The following is a 25,851-nucleotide window of genomic DNA, read 5'->3' as shown; positions in this document are numbered from 1 at the left end:
AAGTCAAGCAAGCATCCCCTCCCTGACTCCAAGACATATTCTGTTCCTGGAGAACCTATTCTGTGCCAGTGGCATACTTGAATCTTCATCGTATGGGGTGAAGGAGTCTCATCTGCCCTGCCCTGCCCTGCCCCAGGCCCACCTTGGGGAACTTGCTCTCCTCATCGATGAGGGAGATGATGTTCATGGGTTTGTTGGCGATCATGTCCAGGGCATCCTGGTTGTCTGTGAACTCAATGTGCAGCCAGTCAATGCTCTCCAGGTCATACTCCTCCTGCTCCAGCTTGAACACGTGCCGCACGAAGAACTGCTGCAGGTGCTCATTGGCAAAGTTGATGCAGAGCTGCTCAAAGCTGCAGGGAGGGAGCAGGGGACAGGGTGGCAGCAGGCGAGGGGGAGGGGTGTTCAGGCCCTGCCTTGCCACTCAGGGGTGACCCCAACCTGGTGTTCAGTGTGCCCCTGGGATTTTCAGTCTCCAAGGTGGAAACATATTGTGAGTCCAACCTCCTCCATGACAGAAGAGGGCATGGAGGCCCAGCGAGGACACAGCACTCACCCAAGGTCACTGAGTGAGACAGAGGAGAGTTAAGGATGGATGACCAGGCCCTGGGAGAGGTGTGGGCATCATACCCCTGGTAGAGCACTCAGGAGAGGAAGAGCCAAGGCACTGGGAAGGTGGGCCTCAAAGATTCAAAGCATCAGCAGATATGGGAAGGGGGCTCATAAGATCTGGCAAGCAGGGCCTTGAGGGTGACATCTCTGAGCCACCAACTCAGCATTCTCCCAGGTGACTGACACTTCTTGTGTTCTGGGTAGGTGGAGGGCTTTGAGACACCTGATCATTATAGAATTAAATTGACTTACCAGGGGTAACATAGCTAAAAAGTGGGGCAAGGCCAGCTGCCTCTAGCCCCAGCATCCTCCTGGGCCTGCTCCATCCATCTGCACCTCACATGGCCCCCAAGAGGGGTGGGACATCAAGCATGGCCAAGACCCCCATCTCAAACATTGCTCAGTCTCAGCCTCACTTGCTTTGAGGCATCTTGCAGCTTGGAAATGGAGCAATGGGCAGTGGGGAATAGAGTGTCACAATGGGGTAAGAGCCTCTGCCCCACCACCACACTGGCCTCAGCTGGCCCAGGGACTGGAGGGGATGGGGAGGAAGGGGAAGGGCCCCCAGGATGTCTGGAGTCACATTTTTCAACCGCCTGGAAGAGTGTGCTTGGGACCAGCTAAATGTAGCTTAAAGGCAGAGATGTGATCTGTAAGTCCATACTTTAGAACAAAATTCCCACAAGACACAGCCCCACATGGTACCTGTTCACTGCAAAGTTCTCGAACCCAAAAATGTCCAGGAGACCAATGGACCGGCGAGAGTTCTTCACTTCCTGGGAAGGGGGCTTATAAATGGCTGCATTGATCTTGTCCACGATCCACACGAAGAGCCGCCCATAGATGCCCTGAAGGGAGAGGCAGCTGCTTAAGTCACAGCTTCCCAGGGAGACCAGCCTGGGCCTCGGAGGCCTCACTCCAGCCCCTTCCTGCTGCAGGAAACCCCCCCATCTTTATTCCAGCTGTTCCCTCTGCCTGGAGCACCCTCTCCTGCCTGAATAACGTCTGCTTGTTTTTCAGAGCTCTACAGAGATATCAGCTCCACCAAGAAACCTCCCCTTCCCTCCCCTGGAAGTTTGGGCTCCCACCCCGCCAACTATCTCTGTCTCCCCTGCAACTCTGACTGTCTCCAGGGTCCCAGAGCCCAGCACAGGGCCTGGCATGCGGCAAGGGCTCAATGGACGACAAAATGGCAGGACTGGGGGGCCTCCCCACCTGGCCCATCCCCTCTGTGGGGTCTTCTTTAGTAGAGACCAGAGAGGGTATCCACAGGGCTGGGAATAGTACAGCAGACTGAATGGCCAGTGAATACGATTCAGCATGAAGCAGGCCAGGGGTGGAAGGCGTCAGGTCACCAGAACTATTCAGGCCCTTGAAGAACACGAGTCCCAGCCCCTTGTGGGATGGACGAATCGGGCTCAGGGGGAAGGCAGACTCTTGTCCAGGCCCCAGACAGCCAGTGGCTGGAGCTGGACCCAAGGGCAGAGCGGGGTCAAGGCTGACATCCCTCCAGCTCTGTGGGCTCCTCGGCTCCTGCCCATCAACTACCCAGCCTTTCGTGGGGCGAGGAGAGCAGGCGGCCACTCCACCTTGACGAAGGCATCTCGCACGTCCAGCGCCTGCTCCCTGCTGAGCGGAGTGGACACTGTCTCCCCTCGAGTGATGAGGGTGCGGCTGGTCAGGCAGTTCATCAGGTCTCGGGGGTTCACCTGGTAGGGCAACATCCAGGCGCTCACTCAGCCCCCTGCCAGCCCGCCCCTCCCTTGGCCATATCTAGAACCCCTCCCACTTTCCAGTCAGGCCTGGCCCAGCCTGCTCCCTCCACTGGGAAAACCCTTCCCCACAGCCCACAGCCCAGTCCTCCCCATTTGTCAAAACCACCCAAATGCCTCTCTCCTCCACAGCCCCTTCCCACCCCCAGGATGTCACCTGTCCCTCCAGGACTGGCTCCACTGGCTCAGACTCTGACTTTATTCATCCCAGTTTTCCAACTCAATGCAGAGGCTAGTATATATTTACTAGAAGACTGACTGACCCGCTCAGGGTCCCCAGACCCCCTCCCTCTCCAGGAGCAGCTGTACTAGGTTTCCACTCCTCCTCTGGGACCCGGTGCCAGCACAAATCCTGCACACAGCTGGTTGGTTCTCAGTGTTGAACTCCCAGGATTCTCCAAGCAGAGGGCCCCAGCTCCCTGCGCCAGAAGTCAAAACCGGTCCCTCTGAGAGAAAGAACAGCAGACGGGGACAGCAGACTCTCACTGACCTCCAGCAAGGACGCGGCTGTGGCCAGGGATGGCGAGAAGAGGACCTCGCAGGCATCCAGGTTTTCAAACGTGCGGTCTGTCAGCGGCACCAGGCACAGCGTCAGGCAAGGGAGGTGGGGGTGGGGGACAGCCTAGGGCAACGGGGTGGCTCTGCCCATGCTCAGGGGGACTGGCCTGTCTACAGAGGGCGCCAGCACCAGGATTAAATGCTTTTCTGGGCTAATAGCTGTCTGACGAATGTTGTCTCCATGAGCCATGGGCACCATGAGGGCAGGAAGCAGGAATGCCCAGCATCTAGCCCCCTGCCTGACATCCAAGTAAGCAAACCCTAGCAATCATCCCCCCCACCTCCCGTGACCCCTACTCCAGACGCCCAGAGTAAGCAGGGACTCCTGATACAGGCCTGGTGAATTTGCCTTGCTCTGGGCCTGACACCATCCGCCCTTCCCCAGATGTGCCCTACTCTGTCAGGCCTCAGGACCTTTGCACAGCTCTTGTTTCTGCTCAGTGCACCCGTTCCCCATGTCTCTGTCTTTCAAGACTCATTAGACTGTGAGCGCCTTAGATCTGGGATCATTCATTCATTCACTGAGCAAACTTTCCTAGGGCTCTTGCTCAGTCCAGGAACCACGCTGGACACCAGAGCAAGAGCAGAGTGGACCCGGCACCTGCCACGGCCTGGCACCACCCCCCAGCCCGGCACACTGTCAGTGCCCTGGGAGTGCTGGACGATAGAACACGTGTCCTTCGCTAGCCTTCCCTCCTCGCTAGAGGTGGCCGCTGGGCCCCTCACCCTCATACTGCAGGTTGCCCAAATGCAGGATGGCAGCTAGCAGCTTCGAGATCTCCCAGTTCTCCGTGTCCGTGAACATGAGCACCTTCATGGCTGAGCGGATGTTGGCATATTCCTGGCTGTCCTCGCGGCCCTCACAGGTTATGCAGTTACCCTGGTGGCAGGAAGTTGGAAAGCAGGGAGCAGGAGGGTGTCACAGAGACCATAGGTTACCCCCAGAGAGGCAGTGCCTGGGCTGGGCCAGCCTGGGTTTCTGGGCACTGACCTCACCTAGGACTCCTCCAGGAAATCTAGAAAGCTCCTGGCTGGGCTTCTCAAGAACACGTTCCTGCATCAGAGGAGCCTGGATGCCCCTTCTTCCCAAGAGTGAGAGGAGCCAGGTCACTGATGCCAGGCCTACCACTGCCACCCTGCCCTGCAGTCACAGCACCAAGGCCTTACCGTGCCCCTCTCCCCCTATGGACACACACTCTCAGGGACTTGAACCCCTCACCAGGTGCAGCCTGGGGTGGAAGGTGGGGTGGTGACTGTGGACAGGCAGGGTGTCAAGGGGTCTGCCCCACTGTGTGTGCCTATGAGACGTGTGTGTGTGTGTGTGTCCAAGTGTGCCAGCCAGCTAAAGGAAGTGTCCAGGAAGGCCTGTCACCTACAACACACACACGCCTTTGTTGTCCCATATCCCTCAAGTGCTGCAGCCCGTGTTTGTGTCCACGCGGCTGGCCAAGCTTGGGTCTAGACAACCAGGCATGGGCTCCTCCCAGGGCAGAGGAAGCCAGTGCCCCCCCAAGCCAGCCTGCTGTGTGCATGGCCCCTCAGTGGCACTGAGTGGCAGCAAAGGCCTCTGGCCCCCTTATCCTTGGTGGCCAGACCCCAGCAAGAGGCTGGCACCAGGGCCTGGCAACCAGCTAGCACCCAAGGCTGAAGCCACAGCAGCCTGTGCTCCACAATCCTGAGGGGGGCGGGGGGGGTACCCGGCAGAGGTCACAGCCTCCACGACCTCAAAAACTAAAGTACCACAGAACATGTGTGCAGGCAGGGCCGAGTGTGTAGACACGCAGGCACGCACGTGTCTGTGTCCCTGAGTCTGGGACACCTACACATTTAGGAATGTGTGTATCTGTGTTGGGCTTCCCAGCCGACACTAGTGGTAAAGGACCCGCTGCCAAGGTAAGACATATGAGAGACGCAGGTTCAATCCCTGGGCCAGGAAAATCCCCTAGAAGAGGGCATGCCAACCCACTCCAGTATTCTTACCTGGAGAATCCCATGGACAGAGGAGCCTGGTGGGCTACAGTCCATGGGGTCACAATGAGTCAGACACAACCGAAGCATTATTACTAGTATCTGTGGCAAGAATTCATCTAGATGGATGGGGGAGCAAGTGTGTGCCCACATGGGGAACACGCTTTATGGTAGGCTGGTGCCCATCAGAGGATGAAAAAGAGCCCACAGAGAAGTTCCCACCCACCAGGCCTGGAGCTGGGGAGGGGCTGGACAGGTGTCCCCCTCCCCGGGTGCCCACCTGGGCCTCACCATGGCCAAGTAGTTATAGTCTGTGGCCTGGCCCAGGCCCAGCTTCTTCTTCTGCTCCTCATTCATGCCCTCCAGCATGCAGTAGAACACGTGGTAATTCCTTTCATCCGGGGCCTGAAAACATGGGCACAAGGTGTTGGGGGATGGGAGGGTAGGACGGGCCATCGGGCCGCAGACAATCAGACTATAAGCAGTTCACTGTTTTAACAAGTGTCTTTCATGAAAAAGTGCCCATGGGTGGGTTTCCTGATGGGATCCCAGGACCTGAGGCAAGCAAGCAGGGACACAGGGACGAGCAAGGCTCTGCCAAGTGCACCCCACACTCCCCACCCCGAGTCAGGGCTCCTGTGCAGGGCTCAGGCCCACCTGGCGACAGACTCGTGACTTCTCCAGCAGGTACTGCTCGATCCTGGCGCCCTCGATGGCGCCCCGCTTGTTGAAGTGGATGTCGATGTACTTCCCGAAGCGGCTTGAGTTGTCATTGCGGATGGTCTTAGCATTCCCAAACGCTGCATGGGTCATGGGTCACGGTCAATGTCAACTTCCCCCCTGCCCCACAGCCACCCAGCTCCTCCCTGAGAGCCCCAGTCCTACCTTCCAAGATGGGAGTTGCTTCCAGCACCTGCTGTTCAATCCACGAGTGCTGCCCGCTGATGGCCGCCAGGAACTGCAGGATCAGCTTCGTGCTCTCTGTCTTCCCTGCCCCAGACTCCCCACTGCAGAGGAGACACAGGCAGAGGTGGGACCTGTTACAGCTGCTGTCCCACTCCAATCAGCTCCTCATCAGTAAAATGGGCTGAAACTAAGGACCTTTCGGGGCTTCCCTGGTAGTTCAGATGGTAAAGAATCTGCCTGCATTGCGGGAGACCTGGGTTCAATCCCTGGGTTGGGAAGATCCCCTGGAGGAGGGCATGGTGACCCACTCCAGTATTCTTGCCTGGAGAATTCCACAGATAGAGGAGCCTGGTGGGCTACAGTCCATGGAGTCACAAAGAGTCAGACATGACTAAGTGACAAACACTTCACTTTCAAGGACTTTTCAAACCTGGGGAAGGTAAAAGGAGCTTGGTTAACTTTCCTTCCCCTCCATCCATACTGCCATACCGCATGGCATTAACTTTGTCAATTCTCTGTCAATTAAGCATGTCAATGCTTTGTTCTTTTATCCTCTGCCCAAGAAAGAATAGGAGCCTGAGATTGCAACTGACCATAATTTAACAGGAGCCAGCAGTAAGGCTGGCATCAAAAGCTAACATGAGCTCTGGTGACATTAATAAAGATATAAGGCCTGGGAAAGGGGAGGTAATTCTCTATATTATGAGGCATTAGCAGGAGCATAGAGCAGGAGTTCTAGAGGCTGAGCCTGGAGCTCCATGCTGGTGCTGGGTGCCCACCTGATGATGCAGCACTGGTCACGGCTGTTGCGCTTCATATTGAAGTAGCAATTGTCAGCAATGGCAAAGATGTGGGGGGGCATCTCCCCAATCTTCTTGTTGGTATACTGGCGGATGTGTTCTGGCGAGTAGATAGAGAGCAGCTGGTAGGGGTTCACAGCCACCAAGATGGAGCCCGTGTAGGTCTGTGGGCAACAAGGAACAGAGAGCTCATCCCTTCCTATGTGGGGAAGCTCTGATTCTAGAAAGCTCTCAGGCTCTGCCCTACTCCATCCCTCTGGAAGGCAGAGCACTGGCTTTGGTGTTGGAATCCTACCTCCCTATGAGCTGGGTGGGGGGTCGGGGGGGTGTAGGCAGAGGGCTTCAGGTTAGCATTGGGGCAGCTCAGAGTAGGTGCTTAGAAACATTTGATGAAAGGAGGAAGCGGGGGGTGGGGGAGGGAAGGAGGGTCTCGAAGCCTCAATTTCCTTATCTTTATCTGTAAAATGGGTATAATATAACTGTCTATGAAGATTAAAGAAGATAGTGGACTTTAAAATTCATAGCACCCTGCAGGTAATCCTCAAAGGCTGACTCCCACCTTTGCCTGCAAACCTTGCACCTCAAACTATGGGAGTGACATTCACAAACTGGACCTTTCCAGAGTGGAGGCGATGTGTGGGTGAGAAGGGAATGGAATGAAGCCATCAAGAGCTAAAGGGGCTGGGTGGGCTCCTGTCTCTGCAGCACTGCCCCTGCACTCTGGGGAACAGAGCACCCCCAGCCACCCTAGGTGGTGTGGGCACAGGGGCCAGACACACCTCAGAGAGCCTTCCGGGGGTTTCCCTCCTCGAGCTCCTTGGTTAGTGCACCTGGGTGCCAAATTTCCTGCTGCGGACCCAGATCCTGCCACACAGGGGACAACGAGGCCTGGTCCTCCTGCCTCCAGGTCACAGTGAGGCCCTTGGGGTTACTTCTCCTCCACTCCCCACTGCTCCCCCCTCCAACTGTAAAAGGTCACGCACAGCCTATCATTGGTGATGGATCTATTGACATCTGAGCCCAGATGGGCTGAAGAAAGTTGTGAGTATGTAGGGAAGGGATCTGCCTCATCCATCCCCTCCCACCTGGGGCCGTGGGCATCACACCAGAGCCACAGCCACACCCTGGCAGCCTCAGCCCCTAGGCGGCCATGCAGGGTAAGCGCTGCTGCCAGCACCGCATACCAAGCCAGTGCCCACCCCATGGCCAGCTGTGCCGTGCAAAGCAGTCCTGGCCTGAGCGCTCCAAACCCAGGCTTCTGTCCTACCAGACACCGCCCTTCTGAGCCCCAGAGGACCCTCCTCTCCCCATCCTGGCTCTTCCTCTGAGTAGCCCATGCCAGAAGCAGCTGAGCCTCACCAGGCTGACCGCCTGACCGTGTGCCAGAGCCTGAGCAGCAGAGATGGGGCGGGATGGGGAAGGAGGCTGGAGGGGAGCTGCCAGGCCAAGTACATATGGAGAGCGGGAACCTGCTCTGTGCTACTCACCCGCCCTCCACAGTTAGTCTGAGGTTGGAAAGTAGGGACAAAAGAGAACTCGTCAGTGGGAATGGGGTGATAAGGATCTGCTCCACCAGCAACACCCAGCACAGCCCAGGTGAGTCTATTGGGCTGACTCCCCAGAGCAGGACCTGTCAACCTCTAGCCCCAGGGGGCCTCGGCCACTGTCCCCCACAGCTCAGTCCTGCCAAGCAGTGGGAATCAGCTAGATTATGGTCCCCAGGTGGGAGAGACAGCCACAAGAAACATCCCTGTGAATTTAAAAAGATGGTAACGATAACCCGGTATGCGAGACAGCAAAAGAGACACAAATGAATAGAGCAGTCTTTTAGATTCTGTGGGAGAGGGCAAGGGTGGGATGATTTGGGAGAATGGTGTTGAAATATGTATATCATATATGAAACAAATTGCCAGTCCAGGTTCAGTGCATGAGACAGGGCACTCGGGGCTGGTGCACTGGGATGACCCAAAGAGATGGGATGGGGAGGGAGGTGGGCGGGGGGGTTCAGGATGGGGAACACATGTACACCCGTGGCAGAGCAAAACCACTACAATATTGTTAAGTAATTAGCCTCCAATTAAAATAAATAAATTTATATTTTTAAAAATTTAACTTACAAAAAAAATCCCTGTGGCAAATCTCTACTTCTCTGAGTCTGTCTGTTCATCTGTAAAAGGGGTATGGTTAACACCCACCTCCCAAGGCTGCTGTAAAGACCAAAGGGCACAACCTTTGGACAGGTGCCTGGTGCAGAGCTGGCTGTCCACAAGCACCTTCCTTTCTTCTGAGTATTTCCTTAACGGCAGGCATGGCTCTCAACCACTTGGCCCTTGATTGCCATGTGGTCTGAGGCCGACTGTGTGCTGTCATTCAGGAACCCTTCCCTGAGGCACAAGGGAAAGCTGAAACCCACAGCTGACTGCCAGGGAGGGAGAGCCTGGGGCCAAGGGAACTCACCCCAGGCACATAAGATGGACAGGGTGCAGGCAGGCAGAGGGCTATCAGTGGGACTCAAGCACAGAGCTGTGAAAGGACAGGACATTTGGGAAGATGGCTAGGGAAAGGTCACCCTGACAGCCGGGGAGGATAAATAGCAGTTACAGAGGCTGGAGGCAGACGCGCTATTTCAAACCCAATGAACTGGTCAACGGGGGAGTCAAAGCCAGATCGAGGTGGCCCTGAGGAGAGGCTCGGTGACCAAGCACAGGGAGGGGCAGTGCCAGAGAGGACAAGGGTGCACTGAGACACCACGAGGAGCCTTCCCAGGGCTGGGCCTGTACCCTTTCTCCCCATCACCCTTCCATGGCCCTCTCTCCTCTGCCCACAGCCCAGAGGGCCCTCCCGAGCACTAGGCCCCTCAGCCCTCTGCCTCCTGGACATCCCCACTTGATGTCCACCAGCCTGCCCAGACCACAGCCCACTCTCCCCTCCAACCCTGCTCCTCCTCTGCCTCCCAGCTCGGCCATCAGTGCCACCACTGTCCTTCACCACCATCTTCACCAGGGCGGGATGCTGGGGGAGGCTCCCCCTCCTTCCTAACAACCCACTTCTCTCCATGGACATGGCCATGTTCCTGGCCAGGCACCTCCCTTTGGACTCCCAGCTTCCACCATGCCCTCTACAATCTGTCCACCACTGGGAATCTGGGTCAGCTCTTTGAAAATCTGACCGTGTCATCCCCCTGCTAAAAACCTTCAAGAGGTTCCCCGTGGCCTCAGGACAAAGTCCATATCCTTTCCCTGCCCACAAGACCCCTGAGCCCTGGCCCCTGACAGCCACAGCCCACAGACAGAGGCTATCTTCACATTAAACTCTCAGTTAAAAACATCACACTCCATCCCCTTCCCCCTCACCCAGCTCAGGACCGATCATTCCTTTCATCCAAGAGATAACCGCTTCCTCCGCAGGAAGCCGGCACCCTCCCATGTGACCCATCACAGCCTGCCTGGCTCCTTTCACTTGACCATCTGACTCCTCCATAATTCTGGTTCAAGGCCTCTGGCCCCAGCCTTGCTCTCCTCTCTACCTGGGGTCAGTACTATGCACAGTACATAGGACATGCTCAGCAAGTGTGTGGTGAGTGAATGAAGAGTGACTAAATTAATGGATGGAGAAGAAATTCACTGTTGTCCACAGGAAGCAGCAAGGAAGGGAGCTAAGGGGACAAGGGTTAGTTGCTCAGTCATGTCCGACTCTCTGCAACCCCATAGACAATAGCCTGCCAGGCTCCTCTGTCCACAGAATTCTCCAGGCAAGAATGCTGGAGTGGATTGCCATGCCCTTCTCCAGGGGATCTCCTGCATTGCAGGCAGATTCTTTACCACCTGAGCCACCAAGAAAGTCCATAACGGGAGACCCCTGTCAGCAATACTGTGGCAGCCCTGCCTATGCTGATAGGAAGGATGGCCGGGGGCTGTGGCTAGTGGAAAAGCACACAACAGTCTGGGCAGGAATGCTATCATATGTGTAGAAAAAATTTTAGCATAATTTAATATCACAGATATCATATATACATAGTCTTTCTCTTGGAGGATAGAAAAGAAGTTAGTAGCAGTGGTTGCGTCTGTGGCAGAAGGAATACTTTCCAATCTGTAGCGCCTGCACCCATTTCAAATTAAATAATGAAAAAGCCTCTTCCTTCAGAGAGAGGACTCACCTCAGCAGAGGAACAAGGACACACCCCCTGCTGGGCACAGGATTTGCAGCTCCCAGGCTATCCCTCCCTGTGCTGTCAGAAGGCCCCTGTGAGGTGTAGTTACGACGCTCCTTCTCAGATGGGAGAACTGAGCCTCCAAGAAGGGGAGGGACTTGCCAAGGTCACACAGCAGATAAGTGGGGAGTGGGATAATGGAGGGACCCTGGCACCAGAGCCCCAGCTCTCACCTCCCCACCTGGACTCCCCCAAATCCCAGGGATTCACCTGCAAGGCTGTGAGGCTGGTGGTAGGGGAGGCAGAAGAAGTGAGGGGCTTGGCCACTGCTGACAATGAGACTAAGGCCTCTCTCTGCACCTCAGCACGTGTCCACCCCCTTAGGCTCTGGGCACTGCTCTCTGAGCCCCTCTGGCCCTGTCTCTCCAAGGGTTCACGGTAAACAGAGGGTTAATGTCCACTCCCCAACACTGGCATTTTGTTAAGTCCCCAGTGATAAAGCCCACCCTGTGGGGCCATGGGCTGGGGTAGGGAAGAGATAAGGATTATTCCTGAGTCAAGGACATAGCACACAGGTCCCTGGGGGGCCCCAAGTTCCAGGTGAAGATCAAGGAGCCTCTCTTGGCTCAGAGACACACCCCAGGAGATATGGTAGGAATCCACCTCCTCCTCTGGGAAACCCCTGGGCCTGCTATCCCTGGGGCCTTCCGCTTAGCAGGCCATGGAGACCAAGATACACATACTATACCAATGTCACAGAGCTACCCAACCCACTGTACCAAAGGGGTGACAGAGACCAGAAATGGGTAGGGATTCTCCAAAGGCCACCTGCCAACACCTGGATCCAGGTCTCCCAGCTCCCAGACCAGAGCTCCAGTCCCTACTCAGCTTCAGCCCTGCCACCTGTTCCCTGAAAGACCCAGCAATGACCCCTGGCCTCTGGGACTGTTTGCTCTTTAGTCACTAAGTCATGTCCAACTCATTGCAACCCCATGGACTGTAGCCTACCAGGCTCCTCTGTCCATGGGATTTCCCATGCAAAAACACTGGAGTGGGTTGCCATTTCCTTCTCCAGGGGATCTTTCCAACCCAGGAATCAAACTTATATCTCCTGCATTGGAAGGTGGGTTCTTTACCACTGAGCCACCAGGGTAACCCACATAAGGGGTACTATGAGGATTAAATCAGGTAATTCATGTAAAATACTTATAACAGTGCCTAGCATAAGTTGAAGACTCAATAAACATTATTCATGGTAGTCTTCTAGAGATTAAAAATGCTGCCTTATCTGTGCGCTAAGTTGCTTCAGTTGTGTCTGACTCTTTGCAACCCTGTAGACTGTAGTCTGCCAAGCTCCCCTGTCCATGCGATTTTCCAGGCCAGAACACGGGAATGGGTTGCCATTTCCTCCTCCAGTGGATCTTCCCAACCCAGATATGGAACCCACATCTCTTAGGTCTCCTGCACTGGTGGTGGGTTCTTTATCACTAACACCACCTGGGTGCTAAAATTACACTAAAACAAAAAGATTCATTTCTGCCATATTACTCAGATATATACAGTAGAGATTAAGACAAAATTGCTCTAAACCTCACTCATCATATAGTATCAATGCTATAAGCAACCAACATCTCAATCTCACAAAAAAGTTTACTAACCCAATACTAAGTACTCGTCTGACTCAACAGAAGCACACTGTGTCTTTTGGTATATCTGATATATTCTGAGTATTTGATATAGTGATCAAATGCAGAATCATGAACATGTATATAACCCCTTCTTCAGAAGTTACTGATACTTGGTGGAACCAATGCTACCATAGTCTTAACTCACAATCCTACTGTAAATTACTCTACAAATTATCTCACACTTGAAATTAACAAATACTAACCATTCCCACTAACCATTCCTTTGGAAGGAAAGTTATGACCAACCTAGATAGCATATTCAAAAGCAGAGACATTGCTTTGCCAACAAAGGTCCATCTAGTCAAGGCTATGGTTTTTCCAGTGGTCATGTATGGATGTGAGAGTTGGACTGTGAAGAAGGCTGAGCGCCGAAGAATTGATGCTTTTGAAGTGTGGTGTTGGAGAAGACTCTTGAGAGTCCCTTGGACTGCAAGGAGATCCAACCAGTCCATTCTGAAGGAGATCAGCCCTGGGATTTCTTTGGAAGGAATGATGCTAAAGCTGAAACTCCAGTACTTTGGCCACCTCACGTGAAGAGCTGACTCATTGGGAAAGACTCTGATGCTGGGAGGGATTGGGGGCAGGAGGAGAAGGGGACGACAGAGGATGAGATGGCTGGATGGCATCGCTGACTCGATGGACGTGAGTCTGAGTGAACTCCGGGAGTTGGTGATGGACAGGGAGGCCTGGCGTGCTGCGATTCATGGGGTCGCAAAGAGTTGGACACGACTGAGCAACTGAACTGAACTGAACTGAACCATTCCCACTGCATCTTGGTCAAAGGGATTCCAGTTCACATTCTCAGGATATCGTGAAAGGACCTTAGACTTGAATGTTTGTCTCAGTGGTGTCTGCTCAAAATTTTCTCCTTCAGTTGAGAGGTTGCTAAGGGTCCTCTGAGGGCTCTGCCTCTCTTAGGGTGCCTGAGGCTAATTTACGGCCCTGGGGTGCTGTCCCTCAGGCTCCTAGAGGCAGACCAGCTGGAGTAGGCAAGCCCTGGGCAGACAGTCAGGGACAGAGCATCCTCCAGGCCCAAGGCTATGAGCGGCCGGGGTAATCTGAGGAAATCGCAGGTGCGTAGGGCTGTACCCAGGGTAACCTAAGCCATGAAGTAACCAGGGTTGCCATGGTTAGGGACAGGTACAGTTTCTGGGTGGGACAATAGCCCAGCTGCTTCTTCAAAGCCCTGGTCTAATCCTACTTCATCCATTCAGTCACAGAAGCATAGAGTCAGCAAGTCAAGGAAACCTCCTTGAGCCTTGCAGTTCTGGAGTGCAGGACCCTGCACCAACAGACACCCTGAATCTTAGGTCCACAGACTACGCAAGCTGGGGACCTTCCAGGTGCTGTGGCTGGATTTCTGACTGTGAGTCTCTGAATGGGAAACAGAGCTTAGACATCTCATGCGGGCTCCATCTCCATGCCCTCCCCACCCCCACTTCCTATCCCTCACCCTAAAATCAGTCAGAATGGTTACTAGCAAAACCTCTAATGAGCTAAATGGTGCAGACCGCAGGGTTTTCTGGAGAATCCATAAATCTCTGGAATTCTTTTATTTGATCCCATAGTCAACCTAAGTAAGGCCATAACATCCAGGCTGATTTCTCTCCTGACTGCCTGCTAATCACACACAGAAGAACATTAGTTGCTCAGTCATGTCCAACTCTCTGTGACCCCATGAACTGTAGCCCACCAGGTTCCCCTGTCTATGGAATTCTCCATGCAAGAACACTGGAGTGGGTTGCCATTCCCTTCTCCAGAGGATCTTCCCAACCCAGGGATCCAACCTGGGTCTCCTGCATTGCAGGCATATTCTTTACCATCTGAGCCACCAGAGAAGCCAGCTAATTAGTCTACTCTGAAAACTTAACAAACCAGATTCAGTGATCTGGGCAGTGAACAGAACTTCCTGAACTTTTGGGCAGTCCAGTGGTTAAGACTCTGCACTTCCAATGCAGGGAGTGAAGCTTCAACCCCCAGTGGAGGAATTAAGATCTCACATACTGTATGGCGCATCCAAAAAAAAAAAAAAAGATTTACTTATGCCAGACTGTCTAAAATTTTTTCCTCTCTTCTCCCTTTTGGATCCTGTTTTTGCCTTTGTTCTTTGAATCAACCAACCGACTCCCTCACATAAGAGAAACCAGTTTGCTGGCAAAATCACTAAACTGTGTGCAAAAGAACCAACTACAAGCCTCAGAGTTATCCTTAGACATGGTATGCAGGGTCCCTGGTGGAGACAGCCCCCACTCAGCTCCTTCCTGTGAAGTTCCCCTCGACAGGAGACTACATCAGGACACGAGCTCTGCAGCAGCCTCCCTGGGCATGCAGGGGGACAGGTTCCTGCTCACCTCCAGACCCAAGCATCACACTCCACCCAGGCCTGGGCGAGTGGCCATGGAGAGCCCCAGGTCTCTCCTGTGTCCACCTGCTATCCAAGGAGAGGAGGGGGCAGGGAACTGCCAAGAACTGGGGTGTTGACACCAGTGGTCCCGTGGGGTATCTCTGGCCTGGGCTCAAATCCTAGCCCCACCCCCCTGACAGGGTGATGCTGCTCATGTCTGGAGGTATCATCATGTCCTGCCCTCTGGATGAGGGAAGGAGTAAAAGGGGCTTTGTCAGTACTAAGGGGCTCCCTGAGAAAGCTGCTGCTACACAATCAACACATGTCCAGGGCCAGAACACAGCTTGAGAGCCCAGAGCTGCAGAAGGACCCAGAGTGGGGAGGGGGGCTCCCCAGAAGCTGAGGTGCCACAATGCCAGGGCTTCTGAGGGCCCTGAGAACTCCTTGCTGTGCTTCCTCAGGCTCCCTCAGACTCTCCCGGCCCTGTCTCCCATTCACGGTCCTGACAACTCACTTGCCTGGCACGGTCCTGCCTCAGGTCTTCTGATCATGCAATGCCCCTTCCTGAATGCCATCTCTCCTGGCATTCAGGAAGGGAACTGGGAGTGAGGCCTCACTTTCACAGACCCTGTGTGACCAGCTCTGCACTTATCACCCCACCCCCCCTGAGCATGACTGGCCTGGGGACCTGCCTCAGGGAGTTCCCTCCAGCTCTTTCTTTGTTGTACATCCATGGCTTCCTTTGCCCCTGAGCTGCTCAGGCCAGAGACATGCAGTGACCCCAGCACACAGCTCTACAACTCAGCCTTGTGAAGCCTCAGTTTCCCTTTCTGTAAAATGGGACTATGGGGCTAGATCAGCCATTCTCAGAGAAGGGTGAGATCCCTGAGGATCCCCAGGATCCTTTCAGGAAGTCCATAAAGCCTTGTCTTTTCCACCAGCATATCTGTGAGGCCAGATTTTCTTCATACACGTCAGCCAAAACAATATCACATCAGTATGGATGTGTGGCAGAAAATCAGGTTGTCTTCTATTGAGTTGGCCAAAAAATTCAGAAGCAAACAAACTTTTTGGCCCACCATAATATTAAGTCAGATACTAAAGATATTTGAATTTGAAAACCTGTAAAACAGTGCCACTCTTCTCATTAATTTTTTTATACTGACAAATGTATTTTCTTAAAAATATGCTATGTTATTCTGTAATGGATTTTTGTGGTCATTTTTTAATGAATTAATAATTTTAAATGTCCTGGTTATAATTTGTAATATGGTAAATATCAATAGATATGACATACATAAACAAAAGCTCTTTGAGGCTCTCAGTAATATTTAAGAACATAAGGGGTTCCTGAGGCCAAAAAGTGTGAGGATCTCTAGACTAATGGTCTTGATGGGACTATCGTGTCCTGATGGTATCTGAGCTTACCTCTTGGGATCAACTCAGTCCTGGCTGAGTGAGATGTTCTTTATTTGTCCTCATGAGTTTCAAGGTGAGAAAGTGTGGCATGTGTGTATGACAGGTTCTAGTATCAAGGTTTTGGGGTATCCAGGAGCATGTTTCATCCTCCATCCCCTTCCTGAGGATAGACTTCCAGCCCATCCTCTTCTTGACTTTGGAAGATCCATGGCAGGTCCTGATCCCACCGCAAACCCAGGGAAAACCACAGATCCCCCATCCCTGGGCAAAGCACCAAGCCTGTTGCCCTCCCCTGCCTGGTCTAGTCTCCCAGCAGTTTCAGCAGTCTCCCTACAGAGCCACAGGAACCTGTGGGAAAAACTTCCCGTTCTGCAATCACAGACCACACAAGAAAGTGTTAGTCGCTCAGTCGTGTCGGATCCTTTGTGACCCCATGGACTGTAGCCTGCCAGGCTCCTCTGTCCATGGGATTCCCCAGGCGAGAACACTGAAGGGGGTTGCCATCCAGAACAAAAGAGAAAATAAGCCACAGACAGAGCGGCTGTGGGCAAGGGCTGACTCCCTGATCCCAGCAGGCCAGCTGCGGAGGCGGGGTGGGGCGGGGTTACAAGTGGAAGGTGGGCGGGGCGGCTGGCTGGTGGGGCAAGACTCACGTAGATGAGATGGTCTCGGTATCTAATGAGCAGGTTGCGCAGGATGCCGGCTTCATTGAGGTCCCCCAAGCGGATCATGTCCTCCACGCCGTGGACCGAAGTGGGGTGCATGGGCTTGATGTGCGTGGCGTTCTGCGGGGAAATCCAGTGTTCCTGCGGAGATGCACAGTGGCTAACGTCAGCTCGTCCTCCTGGGACACAGGCTGCACTCTGCCAGGGAAGGGTCCCTGGAGGGACGGGAACCCCGGATATCTGCGACCCCATAAGGGCCTCGTCCTCTCCTGCGGCCAAACACAATCAGTTCTAACAGGTTGACTCCCACGAGTAAAAGTGATACCACCTACCCTTAACCTCCATGGAGCGCTCTTCCTCCTCTTAGGAAATTCTCTTTTGCAGACCTTAGAGGTGGGCACGGCAGGGACTTTGGCCCTACGTTGTGGCCGTCATAAAAGGGATTAGTCCCTCCAGTCAGTTTATAGGATGGAGTGAAAAGTGTAATAATTGGAGTTAGACTTGACCTCAAATCCAAACTCCAGTAAACAGTAGTACAAAAAGTTACTCGGATAGTGCAATACTACTGCACGATCTCCTGCTGCCATGGGGTGGCAGATGGTTGCACATCTGGGCAATTGCCTTGGCTTGTTCATAGAGCTTGCAAAGCCCTGGTTTCCTCTGACTGTTGGAATCCTCACCTCCCCATGGAGGTCTCCAGCACCCTCTACTCACAATCCTCACCTCTCAGAGAAATGGGAATCGCTCCTTTGCTCTGTAGTATGGCTATAACCTGAGTCAAACCTCCAAAGACCTCTGGGTCCCTCTCCCTATTCCCAAATACCAGAACCATAGGAGCCTGAGGACCAGGCAGGAGTCAGGGTTCCCATGGCTGGGTCAGGGCCTCCTCTAGGCACCCCCACACCCCGGGTCTCCCACTGCAAGGCAGTGGTCACATTGGGTTACCATTGTGTGAACACGGTTCTGGCCCTGACCCCTCAATTTTCCCCAAGTCTGGGCGGTTAGGTTCCATGTTTGCTATAGCCTGGTTCACAGTGCTTCAAACAGGGGCCAGGCACAAAGACAGGGCAGAGAATTCCTGATGAACAGATGGCTGACTTCTGACTACTAGGAACCAAATCTGAATTAAAAGCCAAGTCCTAGTCATGGAGAGAGCCCACAAGTCCCCTATTCCAGCTCCCTTACTTTACATGAGAAAACAGGATCAGAAGACCAAGGCCCTCAAAGAGCTCAAGGACAGGCTAGCCATTGCCAATGACTCCAGTTTCCCTGGCATTTCAAGGCACTTCCTGGGCCAGGGGCATTGCATTCCAGGTCAGGCCCTCACACAGCCCTGACGTGAATAGGCTGGATGGCGAGATCAGAGAACCCTCCTAGACTTTCCAATCCCGGGTGGAACATTCCTCTCTTCCATCCCATTTCTTGATAAAAGTTGATCCAATTGGAAAATTCCCTTTCCCTACTTGGTCCTAGGCCCTAGCATGGGCCAGAGGGGACACCTTGCCAGGCAGGCTGTCTGCCTTCCCCACTCGACCCCAGCCTGTTTCCATAATTCCTCCACAGGACACTTCAGCCCAGAGTTAAGAGGTAGCTCAGCCTCCGTAAGACCCGTAGCCCTGTGCATGTCAGTTTGCTTCCCTGAACCTCTACGACCTCATCTACGAAATGGGGATGAGAATAACAATCCCCTTTTCTTAGGGATGTTGGGAGGGTTAATAGATATGATAATGGTCAACTTTTGTTTCACTCCTGTCAGATCTAAAAAGCCCTAGTACCTGGTAACTGATCAACCAATCCTGGGTATTATCACTCTAATGCCTTCTAGTTTTTGTTGCAAAAGAGGTGTATATTCTCATTTGTTCCTCTTAACATTGCATCATGGAATTACTGGCCCTGTTTTACAGTGAGGCTGTACACTGGAGAGGTAGAGTGCTCTGCTCAGTTAAATGGCAGAGCTGAGCCTCTCCCCACTCCTTTCCTGCATGGAGAGTCACACAGCTGAGGTCAGCACCCCTCAGGTCAATGTCCACAGACAGCTACCACACAGACCAAAGTGTAACCAGGACAGAAACTGAGGCCTGGCCCTGAAGGTATACCAGGGAGAGACACAGAGGGCCTGGGGACACATTTGGGAAAGAGCTGACCTGGCAATGAATTCAGAGAGACAGGGACCATGTGCTCTGCAGAGGAGGGGAAGAAGGGGATGTCCAGCAATAAGAATGGCTTGGACAAAAGCAGAATATTAGCACTTCAGTGAAGATGGGAACCGTGGCCTCTCATTGATTCAGCACATCTTCATAGAGAAACTTCTCTAGGGAGAGCTTCATCGTGCTCCAGGGAACCAGATGTGACTCACCTGGCCTCAGGTTGGGGGAGTCTGTGGCAGACAGAGAAGTCAAAGATCATAGCTTGGAGGTGGAGCAGGGAGGGAATGGGAGTGGGAAAAGCTGGTGAAAGAAGAGGCCAGAAACCGCCACCCCTCCACCCGCCCGGGCCCAGCACCACCGAAGCAACGCAGGCCCCATCCTGTTCCCAGCCAGTCAGTCACATTCCTCCCCACTCTGCAGCCCCCATTCTCAGGGCCTCTGTGGGGGCGAGTGGGAGTGGATCTCTGGGATCTGGTGACACAGTTACGGGACACCATCTGACATGCAACATGACCCAGGTGAAACTCAAGCCTGCAGGCAGAGTCCCTGGGCCCCACCCTGGGGGTTCCAGGCTGGTTCCTGGACCTATCTGTGCTGCCAGCCAAACCCGGGCCCCCGTTCTGCACCTGCAACCTCACAGGGGCTTCCTAGAGAGCCCTGGAACTGGAGCCTGTGGGATGACACTGTGGCACTCTGCTTTTAAAGCCCAGGGGACAAAAGTGTGGTTAACAGAACCGGAGCTCCAAAGTCACCACTGAGATGTCAGGAGAGGAATCACACACACGGGGCTGGAGGCCCGGGATCCTGGCCCCTCACGCAGCATCCCTCACTAGCTCACTAGTGTGAGTGGCCCTGGGGTCCCTCCCTGGACTCCAGTTTCCCCTTGAGGTCACAGAGGCTGTCCTCCCTGCCCTTCACACACACTGTGAGGACTTAAAAACAGAACTTGGGTCAAAGGGCTTTGCAGACCCCAAAGCTGGTACCTCTGGAGGCTGCAGGGATAAATAATAGTGATGCCCCCACCTTTCCACAGCCAGTACTGGGCCTCTAGGATCCAGAGCCCACACCAACCCCCAGCAGAGCCTTCTTCTCCAAGTCACTGCACCCTTTCACTTCCATCAGACTTGGAGGCTAAGACGGGACTCTCTCTATGTCCCCAGCACCACCCAAAGCATTGGGTACAACCCAAATTATAGTGAACTGCATCTCCCTGGTCCCTCACATCTCTACCAAACCACAGCCTTATACTCCACACCACACTTACACATGCCCCTGCCACATACACATGTGTCATGCCCATGAACACACATCCAGAGTTCCCAGGCTTCCCCTCTTCCAGGCCACCCACCCATCTTCTCTAAGACTGGACCCTGACTTTAGACCTTTCCTTCCATCCCCAAGGCCCCATTCTCACTGCCTCTGAAATTTACACTTCCAGTGTCCCTTTCCTTCAGAGTCACAAGAGATAAAGGGCTCAACTGTTAGACTGATTCCTGGGCATCACTGGGGTGGACAGTGGATTCATCTGATGCTGTAACCCCACAGAACCAGACTGGCTGTTTTCAGAGCACCTCCCCATTTTCTGAGTCAATAACCCTGTGAGATAGTTGTCGTTATCTCCATTTTATAGAAAGGGAAACAGGTTCAGAAGGGAAAGAGATTTGGCCAAGGTTGCATAGCTTGGGCGTCAAGTGGGCAGGATGGGATTTGAATCCAGTCTCTCTGATCCCAAAGCATCCCTGAACCTAAGGAGCGCCCAGGCTAGTGCCACCTCCCTGCACCCACCATACACACTCGCACGTCCACACAGACACACATCTCTAATACCAGGCAGAATGGACCGAAGTACTTATGGAAATTAGAACAAGTATCGTGGGGCAAAAGCGAGGTTCCTTCTCACGGGGGCTGTCAGGAAAGCTCCATGGAGGAAGGGAGCTCTGAGAGGCAGAAGTGGGGCCCAGGAACTGTCTCCACCGCCCTGAGGCCGGTCCCTGCTAGGTACCTGTGTCAGATCACCACCAGTCTGTGCCCCTGTCCAGGCACAGGGGCGGGATGGTAACAGGCTACTCACATTGCCTTCATCGTCCACCACCTGGATCTGCCCAGAATCACAGAGCTTCACCACCGCTCCAATGGGCACATCAAACTCCTGTCCGGATCTCAGGTCCATCCAGACGTAGTCACCCTGTGGGTGAGAGAGTCCCAGGTGAGCAGAGAGGGGCATCAGGAACACCTTCCGAGCAGTGCTGTGCCCACCCTGACCACCAGCAGCTCTTGCGTCGACCACAGAAGAGGAAAGAGAACCAGCTCTCGTGGAAGCCTTGGTGCCTGGTCCTCGGTTGGGCACTTACACAGTGTCATGACTGTCCCCAGTTTACAGACGAATAAGCAGAGGCTCAGAGAGGGGAACAGCTGAGACCACACAGCTAAGCAGCTTCAAACCCAGGCCTGCCCAAAGCCCGGTTTTCCCCAAGGCTCTACATCACATACAGGGACAGTAGACTCACTGAGGTTTAGGCAGAAACACCGAAGCACCCAAACCACTTCCCCTCCGTCCTAAAGGAGTAGTTCCCCCAGACATTCAAACAGCCTCCATCACCTCCAAGGTCAACGCTCACAGTCACAGCTATGACCTCCCTGCAGTGACACTGCTGGGCCCCGTGACACACGTGGACATCGCTCTCAGCCACACTGTCTCCTGGCTTGTGGGGACAGCCCAACAGTGTCTCTTGGGGGTGGGCAGAGCGTCACATCTGTATCCCTTGCAGCATCCGGCACAGAGCCTGGCTCTCACTACATGCTCAGTGAGCATGCACGGAAGCCACATCTACAGCCCAGAGTCAGAGAATGGATTTAGAAGAACTACCTTTCAGCACTGGCATCAAACCCGCATGTACTGAGCACCTACTAGGTACAAGGCACCGATGGATCTAAATGCTGGGGATCAAGCAGTGAGCATGGAGTCCACATTCTAGTTGGGAGGAGCCAGAAAAAATACTGAGGAAGTACATTCGGGTTGGAAGGAGGCATAAAACAAGCACCTGAGCAAGTAATAGTCACTTGGGATAGCTGTAGTGTGGTGATGACAGTGATCCCAATGCTGGAGAATGACCAAGCCAGCCAAGCAGAGATCCAGTAGCTGGGGAAGCCACTCTGTGGAGGAAATCTCTGAACTGAGACCTGAAGGGCGAGAAGCAGACAGGCTAGGAAAGAGCAAGGGTAGAAATCTGGGCAGAGGAAATGACAAGGGCAAAGGCCCTCAGGCAGGAAGGAAGGACTGATGAAAGAGAGGCGGGCAAGAACCAGGACTCATAGACTCTTATTCACCTGGAGGTAAAAGCTGAATTTTATTCTAATCTTAAGAAGAGTGTTCTTTTTGGTGGTTCCCAAATTCCCTAGAGGGTAAAAGAACCTGGACATTCTAATGAAAACATCAAGCGGCAGTTAGAAACGTAACAGCTGCTAAAATTGATTCACAATGAAATGAGCCCATGGGAATGGCCCAGTGCAAATAGCTCTGGGCTATGAGACTGGGTTATTGATATTTCTCCCGGATAGTTCTCAAGAGAAGACTCTTGAGAGTCCCTTGGACTGCAAGGAGACCCAGCCAGTCCATTCTGAAGGAGATCAGTCCTGGGGTTTCTTTGGAAGGAATGATGCTAAAGCTGAAACTCCAGTACTTCGGCCACCTCATGCGAAGAGTTGACTCACTGGAAAAGACTCTGATGCTGGGAGGGATTGGGGGCAAGAGGAGAAGGGGACGACAGAGGATGAGATGGCTGGATGGCATCACTGACTCGATGAACGTGAGTCTGAGTGAACTCCGGGAGTTGGTGATGGACAGGGAGGCCTGGCGTGCTGCGATTCATGGGGTCACAAAGAGTCAGACACAACTGAGCAACTGATCTGATCTGATCTGATGAGACTGGGTTTGGGGACCTGCTTGGGACCTCAGACAAGTCCCTGACCTCTTTGAACCTCAGTTTCCACATGCCTCAGTGAGGGGTGGGCTTGTTGAGTACCAAAGCCAACTTGCCACTGTTTCAGCTTCGTGTTCCCATCAGAACCAACTACTTTTCAGCCCCAGCTGACACTATGAACTTCCCTTCGTGGGAGGTCAGCACATGTTAGAAACATGCTAGCTGCAAACCCAAGCTTTCTCCCAGAAAAACTAAGAAACTTTGGAGAGCCTTTGGGAGGAGAGGAGAACTCATGTGTTTGCTGAGTATCTACTGTTGCCCAGGCTGTATGGTTACTTCCCATAAACTGCCCTGTTTAATGCTCACGACTGCTTTAATCCCAAATCCAAGCTATGTTTCCTGCCACACTCCTTGCCCTCTCTAAGTGCTGACCCAGGACCACCGGACACACCCCTGCCCAGGCTATTCTGTTCCACATCCCCTCCTCCCCTCCCCATCTTTCCACTGAGTGGACATTTATCCAAGAGCAAACAGCAACTCTTCCCAACCCCTCCTCACTGCCCCACCTCTTTCCTCCTCCTCTCCACCCCCTGAAGAGTTAATTCAGTCATTTAGAGCACATTTGTGGAGAGCCTGCTGTTTCATTCCAGTTTCATTCCAGACTCTGGGGACAGAGCAGTGAAGGGAAAGCAGAGGGTCTAGTAAGGGGAGCCCCAGGTTGACGCTAGATGAGGGGGCACTCGGAGGATGTGGGCAGCGGGCACATAGGGTCCCATGAGCCATGGACGAAGTTGGACATTAAGTAGGACAAGAAGCTACTAGAAGATTTGAAGCAGGAGAGGGTGACACGATGCATTTACATTTTTAAAAACTTCATCCTGAGAAGAGAACCCAGGCATTCCTCCAGACTCCAGGCCCCTGGGCTTGCCCCTTACAGCCTGCACCAGGCTGGGTCATCACTGTGTGTGCCCACTCCTCGCTAGCCTGCAGCCCCCTGAGGGCAGGGCCTATCTGAGTCTTCCGTCTGTGATTCCCCAGAACCAAACATAGAGAAACTCTCTCAGTGAGAAAGAGAATCAGAATGTGAGAGTGTGTGTGTGTGAGCATGGGTGTGAGTGCGTAAAAGGGAGCACATGACAGAGTTCATGTGTGTGAGAGAGAAAGAGAGAGACTACCTGATTCCCGGAGGCTGGCAGTGGCACCAGGACATTGCTCTCTGCACACTAAATACCCCTGCAGCAGGCCAAGTAGTGACTGACATGCTTCCCTGGAATTAACCATCTCACTGAACCTCATCACAACACTTCGACAGAGGATTCCACCTCTACTTCATCTCCTCAAAGAGGTCAAGACCCATGCCCAAGGTCACACAGGTGTTTTGTGGTAGAACCAGGAATGAAGCCCAAGACTGGCAAACTCCAAATCCAGTCCGGTCTCTCAACACCCCCACCCTAGGGCCCCGCCCTGAGCCCAGTTCTGCAAAGAACAGGAAACACTAATAGGGTTCCTGCCTGGAGATGCTTAGTGGACTCAAAATGCAAACTGGAAGCTCCAGCTGGGGGCACCAAAGCAAACAGAAGTGACTTTAGAACCCTCCTAGCCAAGGACTGTCATCAGGAGGGCAATGACTTGATTTTCTCTTCTCTTGATCTGAACTTGAGGAAAGAAGCAAAAACGGCAGCTAAGAGGCTTCCAAGAGGACTCGGGGAGCTGAGAACCTCTGAGAAGACAGTTACCACTGTCCCATGGAAAGTACTTGGGGCATGAGAGTGCAGCTGGATTGCAAGGGTACCCATTTTACAGATGAGGAAACTGAGCCCAGAGAGAGAAAGTAATTTGGCCACCACCACTCATCACATCAGTTACTCATGAGACTGCAAACAACTGCAAGGCAGAGCCCTATCCCAAAACAAGGTGGGTCAGGAAATGCTGATGGGTGAAGGAAGGAGGGGAGGAGGGAAGATGTAAAAGAACACAACACTTTTTTGAGGGGCAGGAGGAGAGGATAGGAGCATTGGGCTCAGGTCTAGCCCCATTGGCTTCTCCCCACAACCGACTCCAGGCAGCCTGTGACTGCATCTGGCCCCATTCCTACAACCCTACCACCCCATTGTCAGGAGAACCCCACTGGGGAGCTTTCCCACAATCAAAAGTTCCATTTGTGAGACTCCTGCCCCTGTGTGGCTATGTAAACTGGAGAAAGTAACAGCTTCTCCACCATCGGATGAGCGGCTCCCAGCCCCCACACAGTGGCTTCCTAGATGGATTTGCCTAAATGTCCTCAAGGGCACTTCACAACCCTAGCCCACACCCACCACAAACCATGGTAAAGAGTTCTGGATCCAGGTCCCAGTTCTGTCACCAATGCTGTGTGACTTTGGCTAAGTCTTTCTGTCTCTCTGGGCCTTAGTGTTCCCCAGCCTTAAAATGGAAGGAGTCAGTGCTTGGAAAGATAAGAGACCCATGCAAAGAGGAGTTGTCCTTGATGTCCACTTGCCTTCCCCCTAGGCATGAACCCAGAATCAGATCAATACTGACTCCCCCACAAGGCCTTAGTCTCTTGGGCCTCCCTCCTCCCCTGGGGAAGGGTCTGAGGTTCAATCCCTGTTTGTGAAATGAAAACCAGTATGTTTTAGGACATATCCCCGCCTCTCCCCCCACTTAGGGGCTTCCCTGGTGGCTCAGCAGGTAAAGAATTCCCTAGTGCAATGCAGGAGACCGAGAAGAAGAGGGTTCGATCCCTGGATGGGGAAGATCCCCTGGAGAAGGGCATGGCAACCCACTCCAGTATCTTGCCTGAAGAATACCATGGACAGAGGAGCCTGGCGGGCTACAGTCCATGGAGTTGCACAGAATCAGACACGACTGAAGAGCCTGAGCACGCAGGCTGCTCTTCCCTGGG

General features: G+C 53.4%; 1 protein-coding gene across 3 annotated transcripts in view; it reads right to left on the bottom strand.

The window, feature by feature from the left end:
• Positions 1-25,851, bottom strand: part of MYO7A (myosin VIIA) — a 112,700-nt gene that overhangs the window by 73,289 nt on the left and 13,560 nt on the right. For all 3 annotated transcript variants that reach the window (XM_061380948.1, XM_061380949.1, XM_061380950.1), the window contains exons 3-13: positions 21,101-21,214; positions 16,871-17,023; positions 6,596-6,780; positions 5,796-5,917; positions 5,568-5,710; positions 5,202-5,315; positions 3,669-3,822; positions 2,875-2,951; positions 2,202-2,321; positions 1,318-1,460; positions 143-353 (exon numbers count right to left, since the gene is read on the bottom strand). In XM_061380948.1, the coding sequence (XP_061236932.1) occupies positions 143-353; positions 1,318-1,460; positions 2,202-2,321; positions 2,875-2,951; positions 3,669-3,822; positions 5,202-5,315; positions 5,568-5,710; positions 5,796-5,917; positions 6,596-6,780; positions 16,871-17,023; positions 21,101-21,214 (1,536 nt within the window). The remainder of the gene's footprint in view (positions 1-142; positions 354-1,317; positions 1,461-2,201; positions 2,322-2,874; positions 2,952-3,668; positions 3,823-5,201; positions 5,316-5,567; positions 5,711-5,795; positions 5,918-6,595; positions 6,781-16,870; positions 17,024-21,100; positions 21,215-25,851) is intronic.

Source organism: Bos javanicus, chromosome 15 (assembly GCF_032452875.1).
Source record: "Bos javanicus breed banteng chromosome 15, ARS-OSU_banteng_1.0, whole genome shotgun sequence".
NCBI lineage: Eukaryota > Metazoa > Chordata > Mammalia > Artiodactyla > Bovidae > Bos > Bos javanicus.
This window is presented reverse-complemented; position numbering and strand designations above follow the sequence as displayed.